Source organism: Calidris pugnax, unplaced genomic scaffold (genome assembly GCF_001431845.1).
Source record: "Calidris pugnax isolate Ruff unplaced genomic scaffold, ASM143184v1 scaffold197, whole genome shotgun sequence".
Lineage (NCBI taxonomy): Eukaryota > Metazoa > Chordata > Aves > Charadriiformes > Scolopacidae > Calidris > Calidris pugnax.
In genome coordinates this window covers 2431778-2444202 of record NW_015090936.1, presented here as the reverse complement: position 1 = coordinate 2444202, position 12425 = coordinate 2431778, and the positions used below count along the sequence as shown (strand labels likewise).

The 12425-nt window shown below is 42.5% G+C and overlaps 1 protein-coding gene across 1 annotated transcript in view; it reads right to left on the bottom strand.

The window, feature by feature from the left end:
* Window positions 1-8129: 8129 nt before the first annotated feature.
* PID1 (phosphotyrosine interaction domain containing 1) overlaps window positions 8130-12425 on the bottom strand; it is a 74759-nt gene continuing 70463 nt past the window's right edge. The window contains exon 3 of the mRNA XM_014951740.1: window positions 8130-10113. Within this exon, the coding sequence (XP_014807226.1) occupies window positions 9637-10113 (477 nt within the window). The 3' untranslated portion in view covers window positions 8130-9636. The remainder of the gene's footprint in view (window positions 10114-12425) is intronic.

The following is a 12425-nucleotide window of genomic DNA, read 5'->3' as shown; positions in this document are numbered from 1 at the left end:
CCAAGGTAAGGCTTTCCACAAGTCTCCCACCTATATTTTTATGCTTACATTTATCTGTACCATGGCTTAGTTTTGACAGTGGAGCCATCTCCGATGGCATCATCTCTGGCAGGTGGACAGGGAGCTGGTCCTCCCCCCTTGCCCCCCCTCATGTCTCCCTCCCCTGGGAGCATGCAGCAGAAAGACCTGGTGAGGTCACACCTCATCACACGCTACAAGTTACAATAATTGCATTGTTATAATAAACCACAGGGGCTTTTTTACTGTGTTTTTCATCCTCCTCCACAGAAGAGCCCAAATCATGTAAACTGCCAAGGATGCCCAGGATGACAAATATTGTGGCTCAAAAAAACTCAATAAAAGCAGGTTTAATAACATGCTTTTGCTGCTTTTCTGAACCACAAATAATAAATAGCCCTAAATCTTTTTCTCAAGGCAATTCACAGATTTCTAAAAGACAGTTGAGACTCCTTCACCCAAATATTACACACTGACAACAAAGTCAATACTTTGAGTTTTATCAGAAATATGTAAGAAAAATACTGTGACTATCAGTACGGAGTTAATGTCTAACCGTTGTTTCCTCAGGCTGACATCTGAGAGACCAGGCCTCCTGTCGAAGCATTGGTTACCTCCCATGCAGGGAGGTTTCTGCTGGGCAAAAGCCGATGCAGAATCTGTCCTCTATCATTCCTCAAAGCAATTCACACAGTTTCCACAGGAGAGGCAGTTTAAGGATTACCAGACACCATTACAAGTCTGCTTCTTCTGTTTTCCTATACTACTCAACCCTCATCTCTGTTGCCAAAAACATGTCAGTAAATTCAATAGCTTCCAAAAGCCTGTGATAACTGTGTGACACCTGCAACAGCACAAGGATGAGGAACAGGGCTTGCAGAGCAGTCCTCCTTTCCTTAAGACCTTAAAACTGTTTAATTAGGAAACGAGTGGAAAGTCATCACAGAACCAAAGCATCACAGGGAAATAAGGGTGAAACCCTTTTTCCTTTTCAGCTATTAAACTGTGGTAGATTATTTTTTTTCCACCATAGCAGCTATTGTTTCTCTCATTTTTATTATATCTTGGTGTTCAGCCATTTTGATTTTCACCTGCATGAAAGTTACATACATCTTGCATGGTCTGACATCACTTAATCTACAAGATTAGAGTTAATTCTCTGTTTTACCTAATTAACTCTGCTGGACTGATCACACTTACTTCTCTCTCCGGCTAAGATGCATGCAGCTGCTCATCTAATGCATACAAATTATCTCATAGCCTAGTTATGCTGCTGACACGAGGTCATGAAAAACGTGCCAACAAAACAGAATCCCCAGCGCTCCAGCAGACAACAACGAACCTCATATTTCACTATAACTTGGCAATTAAGTCGGAAGAAATACCTCAGGAGAGGAGCCCTTCTTCAGGATTTCAAGCAGAACAAGCCGCTGCTGATGAATTAGCTGAGACCCGCTGCAGCGCACAGGCAAAATGTGAACCACGCTGAAACTCTTTGTTCTTAATATTTCTGATGGCATAAATTAGGATTTCTGTAAGGCACAGGGATTGCCGCGGCCTGCTGCATGAGACCGTGCTGCCTTAAGAAAGCTCAGCACAACAACTTCATCCCACAGACAGATGAAGGCCCATCAGCCTACCGGGCACCCTGGCCCATGGCAAGAGCAGGCCACAGCCAGTGACACCATGGCTGTTCTGGCCTTATGTGCCTTCCTCTTGTGCCCACCAGTGGCTGCTGTTCCAGAGATGCATGTGGCAACTGGGACCACCAGTCCTGTCCCATGCCACCATCCTGACATCAAGACTTTGACGACCTGAGGTGGTACAGACAAGGTTCCCCTGCTGCACGCACGCCAGCAGAAACCTGCAGTGAGTCAATTCGTGAACACTGTGCAACTAGTGTTGGTCATCCTTCTGCAAACTCCAGGATGGAGATCGTGGCCTTTCACCCTCTGCTCAGCGCAGACTAACACACTACCGTATAAACGCTTCCACAACACTGGCAGAAAAAGATGTATTTTTCTGACAGGTGACACAAATTTAGTCAGAGCACGCTACCTGCAGAAGACACCACAATGGCCCAGGGAGCAGAGAATGGTTCATTGGAAGTGGCAGTGACCTCCGCCCAGGGACACCAAGGACAGGCAAAGCAGGACAGCCGAGCCACGGCAAAGGAGCAGCTTTGGGGATTACACAGCTCCTCTCACAGGAGACCTGGCTCCAGCTTGTCCTGGGCCATTCCTTTGCTACCGAATAGCAACAACTATTAGAAACAGAGAAGGGAAACGCAAATGCCTCTTCTTTGTGTGGCCAGAGTTGACTCAAAAAACCACAAAGAAATCCACTTGGAAACCCCAGAGAGAGTCAGGTCCCAAAGCATTCAGGAGAACCTGGGTAGATGTGAAGCACAGTCTATTAGTTAAGCACGGATTCAGATTTCACCTGTTTCTGCACTGGGATAGGGCTGACATCTTTTATAGATATAAAAATATCCCACAGTTGACTATATCATCATTTAACCTCATTTTTCCTTTCTAGAGGAGTTTCCTTTGAAGTTCCTCTGCGTATTTCATTATTGTCTTGGGATCTGGAAAAGCTGTTGTTACTTGAAACCACCAGATCTGGAATCCATTAGAGATGAGACCGAGCCAGGGAGCACCGGCATGGTACTAAGCATTCAGCCACAACAATTTAACCCAACTGTGCAAGAAAACCTTGATTAATTATATCCTTGGTAATTATGTCTAAAACTACTTCTACTATCTCTAAATGAGAGGTAACTAATTTGAGATAGCAATAACTTATTCATTCTTATGTGCATGACCCATATCAACTTTGAAAAATTACTCACTTTCCAAGAATGAAATCTACTCCTGTCCGTCGTTCTCAGAAAATCTATACTGCCCACAGAAAAACATACCAGTCACATTACGCATTATTCATAGGATTATAATGTTTCCTCTCCTTCCAAGAGCAATACAATTTACAGGAAAATAACAGAAAATGTAACGCACAACACAAATCAAAGCATAATAGCTAAAAGTTCTCTAGTGCTATCTTCCCACTCTGATGGTGGTAGTTGGGAAAGGAGAGAGATGTTCCAGTCAGCACAGTAACAGGCCCCTCATGAAGCGATGCATGGATTCTGTACCACACGATATAGAATCATAGAATCATTCAGGTTGGAAGAGACCCTTGGGATCATTGAGTCCAACCATCTACCCTACTCTACAAAGTCCTGCCCTACACCATATCCCTCAGATATGCACAGTAATTAAAACACAATCCTTTGTCATCAGAGCTGGGCTACTCTCTAATGGCATGTTTTCAATAGGTGTTTTCACCGTGCCAGTGTAAGCGCACAAACAAGTCACTGTGTTAATACGTGAGCAGTTTTTTCCTGATGAAAGAAGATTACCAGCCTTTTCACATACACCTTCCACCACAGTCATTAAAAAAACACAAGGCAAACACACTCCAGACACCCCCTCCCATCTTTCTAGCAATAACTGAAAATCAGGCCTATTGCCTACACTATCTCTAGCTAAAAAGTTGCTGTGCCAGGCTCAGGCTTCATCCCCTTAGGCTGTTAGCACAGCACTAGGATTATCTTCAATTGCACTTCCAGGACCTGCTCTGTAGATAGAGATTGTCACTCCAAGTATTTTTAATGCTCCCTCAGCTGTACATTTGAAACCTACTTTCTCGCTTCCAGTTTTTCTGAAAAGAGCTTGCAGCAACCCACATCTCTTGCTGAGATACACAACTTGAAGCTCCTCTCTCTTTCTGCGGGGTAAATCAGGCTTGTAACTATTTGAAATCAACCAACTGATGCAAGACGAGAAGGGACAGGGGCGGTGCCACCCGAGGCACTCACTGAGCACCCTGCCGCAGGCATGTCCCACCAGATTGCAGCAACTACTGCTGCTGTGCGCACCCCGCGAAGTCCCGGCGCTGGGCAGGAGTCCAGCCCCCACAAACCCAACCACCTCCAGGCACCAGCCGTACCAGAGCATCCCTAACCCAGTCGTCACTGCAGAAGCTGAGCATGTCACATTTATTCATTCCAGTGAAGAGTCTCCTACTTAACTGTATGGGGATCTCTGCTGAACTGATCACAGAAGGCTCTCCAACAGCTTACCCTCACTCCCCAGTCTTCACTGAACTGTTCAGTTTGGGGAACCCCTTCAAAGAACGACGAATTGTCCAGATTTTCACATATCCGGTTCATGCTCCAACAGTAAAATCCTCCGCCTGTCCCTGCTCCATTATCCTGTAGATACAGGCGGTTTCTGTTGGTGCCCTTCCAGCCCCCCTTTAACAGCCTGCAGCTTTAACCCCGTTTGCAGCACACGGTCGGCACGTGCATCACATCTGTGCTTCCAACATATTTCACAACCCTTTTCAGAGAAGGCACCACAGAAGGCAGGATAACATCTCTCCAAACATACAACTATTTTCAATAAATCATTGTATCTGCTTTAACAGCCCTGATCAAAATTAATTACAATCCTAACTGAGGAAATTGTCATGGCACCTCCAGTGAATTACTGCCACAGCAGAGAGGTCTTCCCAAACTTCAAGCTTAGCCTGTGTTATAAAAATTCAAACCAACGGCCTGACCCACCTTTCTTACAGCCTCCTGCAGCTTCCCAGCAACTCCTCCGTCCCAGCCCAGGCTCCTGCAAACACCGTGCCCCTGGCACAGGCACACACACTCCCTGTGGCTACAGGGACAGGAGCATCTGGCCCATGTGCCCCCTGGGGTGGGAGGGAAGATGCCCGGCTTTCCCCCAGGGCAGTGTAGAAATCATGTGGCGGAGAGCCTTGGGGCAACGGGGAAAAGCAGCCAACGATGGTCAGTTGTACAATGAATGGAAGGAAGCATTCTATTGGACCTCAACAAAAAAGGAAATTTTAAAAAACACCTTGTATCTGTTTAAGATTACATTAGGAAAAAAGGTATAACAAATGTCCCTGTGTTCACGAAAGGATATATTCTCCTACTGTAAATTCTCGGCAGACTGAACACTCTAGTCCACAGGATAACAACCGTACATTTAAGCTATCACTTCCCAATTATACACAAATTAATAATTCACTGCCACAGGGTAAAATGAGCCAAATCATACATCATTCTTACAGCAGCTAATTGGGCATGAAGAGGGCAGGTCTGGTGGTAAATGGTAAATAATGCTTACAGTATATCAAATTTTGCACGTAGATAGACAAGTTAATTTGCTTCCCACTAAAGAAAAAGGACTTTTACAGAAGTAAACCATTTATCTCAACACTAACGGGCAAGATACCCTACACACATACACCTACCATTACATATGTCCACTATATAGAAAATAATTAACAAGCATCTCATTTCAAGATGTGTGTGTGTACATGCGTATGTATATATATGCATACATGCATGTACACAGACACACAGAGAACCTTACAATTCAAATAAAATTCACTGTGAATACACAAATATTGAAGTTTCAAAGCTTCCAAAAATAACATATATATGTAAAGTTTTCTAAGATACTGATATGGAGTTGCTTCTGTATCAAAGGTTTTTCAATCACGTGCCACTTATTTGCAGGTTTTAGGAAAATTAAATACAATTCATTGGCTTTTTCACATAAAAATGAAGCCACTCACTACTGGAAAGTTAGGAAGTGGAACCAGCTGCAGAGGGGTTTGTTTCTTTCTTTGTGTTTTGGGTTTGTTTTCTTAAAAACAAAACATGAAGCTCTTCTTAGGGGCCTGTGAGTTTAAAACATGAAAGAAATTACTCCCTGCTTTTCTTCTTCCCCACAGGCAAAACCCCCGTACACTTCTAAGCAATTCTGGAGCAACCCATGCTCACTACTGCAGCGTGTTGCTCTCCCCATAGCACAACTGCTCCTCAGCTAGAATCATTCACTCACAGCTCCACAGAAGACTTGGTATGAACAGAAGATATTTAGACTTCAGAGCATGAAAACTGAACAAACTTCCTCTATATGGAAAACCACGTACTTTCTTTTTCTTTTTTAGGGTAGTTAGAAAAATTATGAAAATCACCTTGACAAAACACCAGTGATGTTTACATTGATGATGAGGTGTAATGACCTAATACCCTCCACTTTTTCTGCAGTTCTAATAACACACTTAGATATTCAACCCTTTTCTACTCTCCCCTACAAACAGAAGAGGGAAAGAAATCCTTTACGTGTTTTCCTGGCTGACGCCGAAGGAACTCGTCAACCCACAGCGGAACGCAGTGAGATCCAAAACTGGGCTCTTTGTAGTTGAAAAGGAAAGTTTATAGCCAACTGGAAATGACTTCTGATGGAAACTTTATGATTTTTCTTTTCCAACAGATTAATTGAAGGAAAAGTTTAACTTGCTGTTTCATTCCAGTATCTACTGGCAACTGATATTCAGTGATAACAGATATGTTTGCAATTTAGGAGCAAAAGCTTTTCTCCTTCATGCAAATGGCATCACACATTTGGTATTGATAATGCAGAATGATTTGGCCTGAATTCCAGATTATCTAAGGATCCAAATTCACGATACTGATTATTTTTCAAATCTCATGTTTTCTAAGACAGGCTGGAATTCACATTCCCTCATATTCCCTTGCACGTCTGAACCCTTAGAAAATAGCTGTTTCCTGCTTCAAAGGGTCTGATTTTCTAATGACAAGAACTAGAATTTTCTCCTTTGCATTTTATATTTATCATTCAAAATTGTCATGTAATTCACTGCTTCCAAATGCTGAAGAATTATCACAGATGCCACAATATCAAATACCTTTGAGGGAACTCCCCAACCCACTCCGAATCTTGTGCAGCAAGAGCTGCACACACAGTGGCCACCTCACGGAACAGTCCCATCAGGTCCTACGCAGCACCTAGAACAGATTTCCAAATGCACACAGACAACTAGCAAATAGGCAAGCCCTGCGTTCCCAAAAGCATCGATTTCTCTGACACCAAGCCATGAAACACAACAGTCCAAAACCACAACTGAGCAACCTGCATTCCCATCACTGAGCGAGTGCACCGCAGCACTGCTAATGTCAATGCGTGATGCCATGCCCTGACTTGGAGCATCACTGTAGAAAGTCATCTGCAGAAAAAACAGCTGAAAATCACACTCCCAGATTTTTCCTGTTCCGGGTAACACCATGGGTGGCTGTGGGCTATAGAGGATAGTAATACCTTAGCCCAGGGCTCTTGCTGGCAGATCCTGCCAGTCACAGTCCACTGTAGGGCAGGCAGGAGGCATCTCGGCATCTGTGTGTGAAGAGGGCTGGGATCTTCCTTCTCCCCCTCCCACACTCAAGCAGCTCGCAGTTAAGAGCTGGGACTCGTGGGCAAAGCTCTCCGTTGTCAGCAGGGACATCTGGCTGAGAGGATGAAACAGGATTTCACATGCTGATTCACAGCGGCTTTGGTGGCAGAGCATCCAAACAAGAATGGAAACTAACACATGATTACAGCTCTGAGCAAAAGAAAATAGATCGTCAAAAGTTGAAGAAAGTTTTGACCAATTTTGCCTTTGGTCAAAAAGACACATATACATAGTGGGACTCAGATTTCCCATACACGACACTCCACTTCCAAATGAGCATTGTGGGAAGAAAAAAAAGAATCGTTTTTAGAGCCATATTTGGAGATACTGGATCATCCAAAGATTCAGAGAGAAACAACTCTGGAAGCTGCCAGCCTGGTGTTTTATTCCCCATCCCACCATCTAATGCCACATCTGAGCCACTCTTCAATTTCTCCAAGTAGGGCAAGATACTCCTCCTACTCAGTAGACTCCATTTCAACCGGCCAGGTGTGTGTGTGAGGGGTATCTCTGCCACCTCCTGCAGAGCAGAAATTACATATCATGTCCACACACAGCAACATTAAAAAAAAAATCTCCCAGCAATAATTTAACTAAATATTTAAAAGCAAATAATTTAAAAATATTAAAGGTAGTTCTCATGGAGACTGATGTAATGCTAAAGGAAAATAAATAAACATTATAATTCCACTAAATGAAAGGAACACAGAACCCACACATATAAAAGAAAACCACAGAGTTTGCATTGGAAAGACAGCTTAAAACTCCCAAGCTTTAACTCAAAACATTTTTTTTTATTAAAGTATGAATGCATTTATGCTAGAGAATAGTTTACATACATTGTAAAGCAACAAGCATATTTTCAAGAGGTGTGGGCCCTCCTCAATATGTCTCCATGCTCAATCTACATGCTTTAACACTGGACTCACACATACACTCTCACATACAAACATAGAGACCCACAAAACACAGACATAGAGCTATCTGTTTTGATTAGCTTTCTTTTAAGGCTTCTGTAAGGTGCCCTAGTGCCCCTAACATTACCATAATTACAAACAAAACTGTATAAAGGAGCAGCATTATTTGCAAACTATTGATCTGCTCTCGGCCTTAAAAAATATCAAGTGAAACGAGTTTTTCCTTTTATTTGAGTTTTATTAAACATCTGCGTTTAAGAAAGGTATGACTCTGTATATCTGTGAACAAGGAAAGACATGGGAATCTTAACATCAGCTTCTCAACCAGAACAGATGTTCAAACCTGACTCCTAAGGGACCGTTTCCTTTGATCTTTACAGTAACGCAGCCCTGGCCGTGCAACAAGGCGCTACCAGCTCCATCCCACCAGGGCCACTCAACCAGCAATGCAGCCACCAGTAACACAGAGTTGAGGCTACCATGCTCATATCACTTCAGACCTGAGGTTGATGAGAAGTCACAGTTCAAACACTGAGAGACCCAAGTGTCCCTCAACTCTTACCAGTGGGCCCCCTTCCTGCGGAGCACATCAGGGTTGGAAAACACGCAGATCGTGGTGCTGGCTCGCTGTACCCCTAGCCATGGCTGAGTATTTTTGCCCACCCCTTTTTGGTATCCTGCAGTATATAGTCTGAAACTGCAACTACTGGTGTTGGGTGAAAGATGTGGCAGCAGGTATATTAAGAAAATAGGTACAATGAATAAAATAAAAGATAGCATATGATATAATGTGTACATACAAGCATCTTCTTTTGTTTTTTATCTGTGAAATGTGAATTAACTGCAGAATGTCAGGCCATTAGTCTAAAAGGCTATGTATGGCTGTCTTAGCCTATGTGTGGTCAAAGGATTTTCGTGATACATCATGGAGAAAGATTCTTCAGGAGCCACTAGGGCTTTCCAGGTCTACTTGCTCTTGTGCATCAGCATCAGCCCCTGGCTAGGAATGCCAAGGAGCAACTAATAAAATTGTCTGACCAGTCCTATAAGACAAACAGGAATGACTCTACTTCATGGTATGGACCTGAACTACAGAGATAAGAGAGGGACAGTGATGGATGGGTGAGAAAGATGGGGCAGGGAGCTTTTTTTCTCATTTTTACAACAGCAGCAGATTTCAATGTAACGTAATTACTTTAATGATGCATATCTGTAGGTACTAAATTGCTCTTTTGATTTAAAAAGCTGGTCAGACAAGTGTTTGGCAGTCCTTTCATTCCCCAATTTCAATTGTTGCTTATTCATCTATCAGCTCTCATTCCCTAGGCCATTTCTGCCTTTGCTGAACCGTGAATGAGTTCAGTCAGCCATCGTCAGATTCAAATTCATGAGACACTTCCTCTGATGAACTATTCCTGTGGATCCGGCCATCACTTTTCATGCTGTGAAAAGTCTTCTTAAAGGCCTCCATCATGGCATGGGCCAGCTTCTTGGCCTCCAGCTTGCTCTCACACTCTACAGCATGGCAGTCCATCTGGTAGGACAAGTCATCGTTGATCTCCCGATAGACCCAAGCAAAGATGTTTGGGCTGACATTGTGGTCAGCAGTGCAGTAGGCTATACGTGCTACCTGAAAGGTATCCATGTGGACTGTTGCCTCGCCTTTGAGGTCCAGATGATGCAGCCAGACTTGGAAAGGTCGAATTTCCAGAAGGGCGTTAGCTGGGTAAATATCCTCCCTGGCGAGCGTGTGCTTCTTCCATAATTCAATGACTGGCTTCTCTGTGCAGCCTGACAAAAATTGCATCCCTGTTGTGGAAACCTTACCCAAATATGTAACCTGCAAAGAAGAGCAAAGAAAGGTGAAAAACAGAGAGCAGACTCCGGCCTTGCTTTCTGCCATCCCAGGGAACTTTCCTTTTTCTGGAAAATACAAGCACCCCGCTGCCCTGCAAACTCCCCAGTTTCCCCATCATCTTCAGTGAAACAGTTTTCAAACTGCTTTCCAGATATTTATTTTTTCAGATTATGACTTCACCATTCAAACCCAGGTGTTAAAAATGTTCAGTCTCTGAGTTTCAAGGGACTTCTCTCTCTTCAGCTCCCCTGGAAAGCCCAGCTTCAGAGACCATAATGGTACCTCTAAGCTCATGTTAGCAAGTCTAAGTGCCAGTGGAGCAGGCCCCAGGTAGCTATGATGCTAACCACTTTCTTGGTTTTTTTTGTCTTTCTGATTTACTCAGATTATTTATTTATATCGTATTTCGAAGATTAATATTAGAGAGACTGAGACATTGTCAGTTTGATAACGCAAGGCTGCAGGGGTCAGAAAAGCTTTGTCATGGCAGAGGTTGTTAAACTGTTTGAATGTTTTTTTCCAAAATGATCCTGTTTTTCCACCACTTCTGCTATTTCTACTTAAGTATTACGCCAGGAATGGCTCAAAGCTATTCAAAACTCTATCTTCGAGCAAGGCCGAGACATTTATTACACCAGTTTAAGAAAATACACTGTTAAAAAAATCTAGTAATAAATCTATGTTGGTTTAATCACATAATCTCTGTGCTTTTCTGTCAAGCTCTTTTGAGTAAATACCCTAATACCCAACCTGCACGGGAAAGCAAGGTGGTTTTAGCTTCCTTACTGTCTGTTGTTCACCAAAAATAAAATTCATAAGGTGGTCCATATCAAAATTCTGTATTAAGCCTGTGCAGAAACATTCCCCTAAACCTGTGCAGCTGCTAAATAGGCTTTCTTCCACTTACAGCTGAATAGAAGATTATTTTATCTGGGAGAAGGTATTTTCTCTGGAAAAGACAGATCAACACCACATAAATACAATTATGCAGATTATTCTATTTATTGCTGTTGTCAGAACAGTGCATTTAAGAACAACTATATGAAAGGAAAATTGCTTCTAATTTGTCTATTGCAGCAGTAACATCTTGAGACAGAATCTTGTGCCTCTTGCTTGGTGTGTTACAACCTCATGTGCATTTTACTCAGGGCATTTAGAAAAAGAAAAAAAAAAGTAATTACATGTATTTTCCAAACTAATTTCTTCAGAATTCTGCATTAAGCACATAGTATCAGCTATTTTTATTTTGTATATGCTTTAAGAAATGCAAAGAAAAAATACGTGATTTCCACATTTAAACACATTTAAAAAAATCATACCCACAAGGAGAACAGGATTTGTACCCCATGCAAACAAAAATTTCCACAAGAAAAATATTTTGCTGCAAGCTTGATAGGTCTTGTTAAACTCAGAGACCTAAATTAAGCCATAAAAAAGGAAAAAGCTTACAAAACATTATTGGAAGTCCGTGTGGTTTAATCACGCCTGCCAGAAAAGCAATTTCATAGCATTGACATTTCAAAATGGGAAGTCTTATTCTTTGCCTATAAATATTCATGCTTTGCACTGGGAATATGTTAAATCTTATAAAGCTTTATATTTTTTGGAACAGTCGGAAACACAACAGCTAGAACAGTTAACAAGGCAAGATCTACCAGTGTTTTGCTTTATTTTATTTTATTAGCGATGAGAGTTGAGTTCCCTAAAGTGCTGTAGAATAACTTAAAACAAAACCTCAGAGCTCATAGTGCCAACTAAACACATACAAACAGCACATAAAAGACCAAAGAGGAAAATGTCTGCAATATACTGGGGGGTATTTCAACATATATCCACAGCCGTACTGCTTTGAAAAGATCAAGATCAGTGTGCAAATTTGCACGGTCCATACATTCTCTGTAGGTTCGCTCAGCACCATTTCATATTCACAAGCCAGTTAACAAAAGACTAGCACACACTGTAAATTAACCGATTCAAAGCCCATTGCAGCAACAGAAGTCCTTCACTGACTTCAAAGAGACTTGCACAAAGCCTTAAAACCCTGAGGAACAGAGAATTACTGTCTTGCTCATGCACTTTGTCACTGCCCAAACACAGTTTTGAATCCCCGGCCACAGGAGAGATGCTGCCAGCACTGCAACATTTCGTGCCCCCAGCCGCTCTTTGGAGAGGACCGGTATCACTTGGAGCAGGCTGAAATAAGCCCCTCTCATTAGTGCACAACAGTCAATGTAGGGAATTGTTTCATTACGGTCTTGCCTGCAAGAGGAAGCTGTTGACAGCGTGTGAGTTGC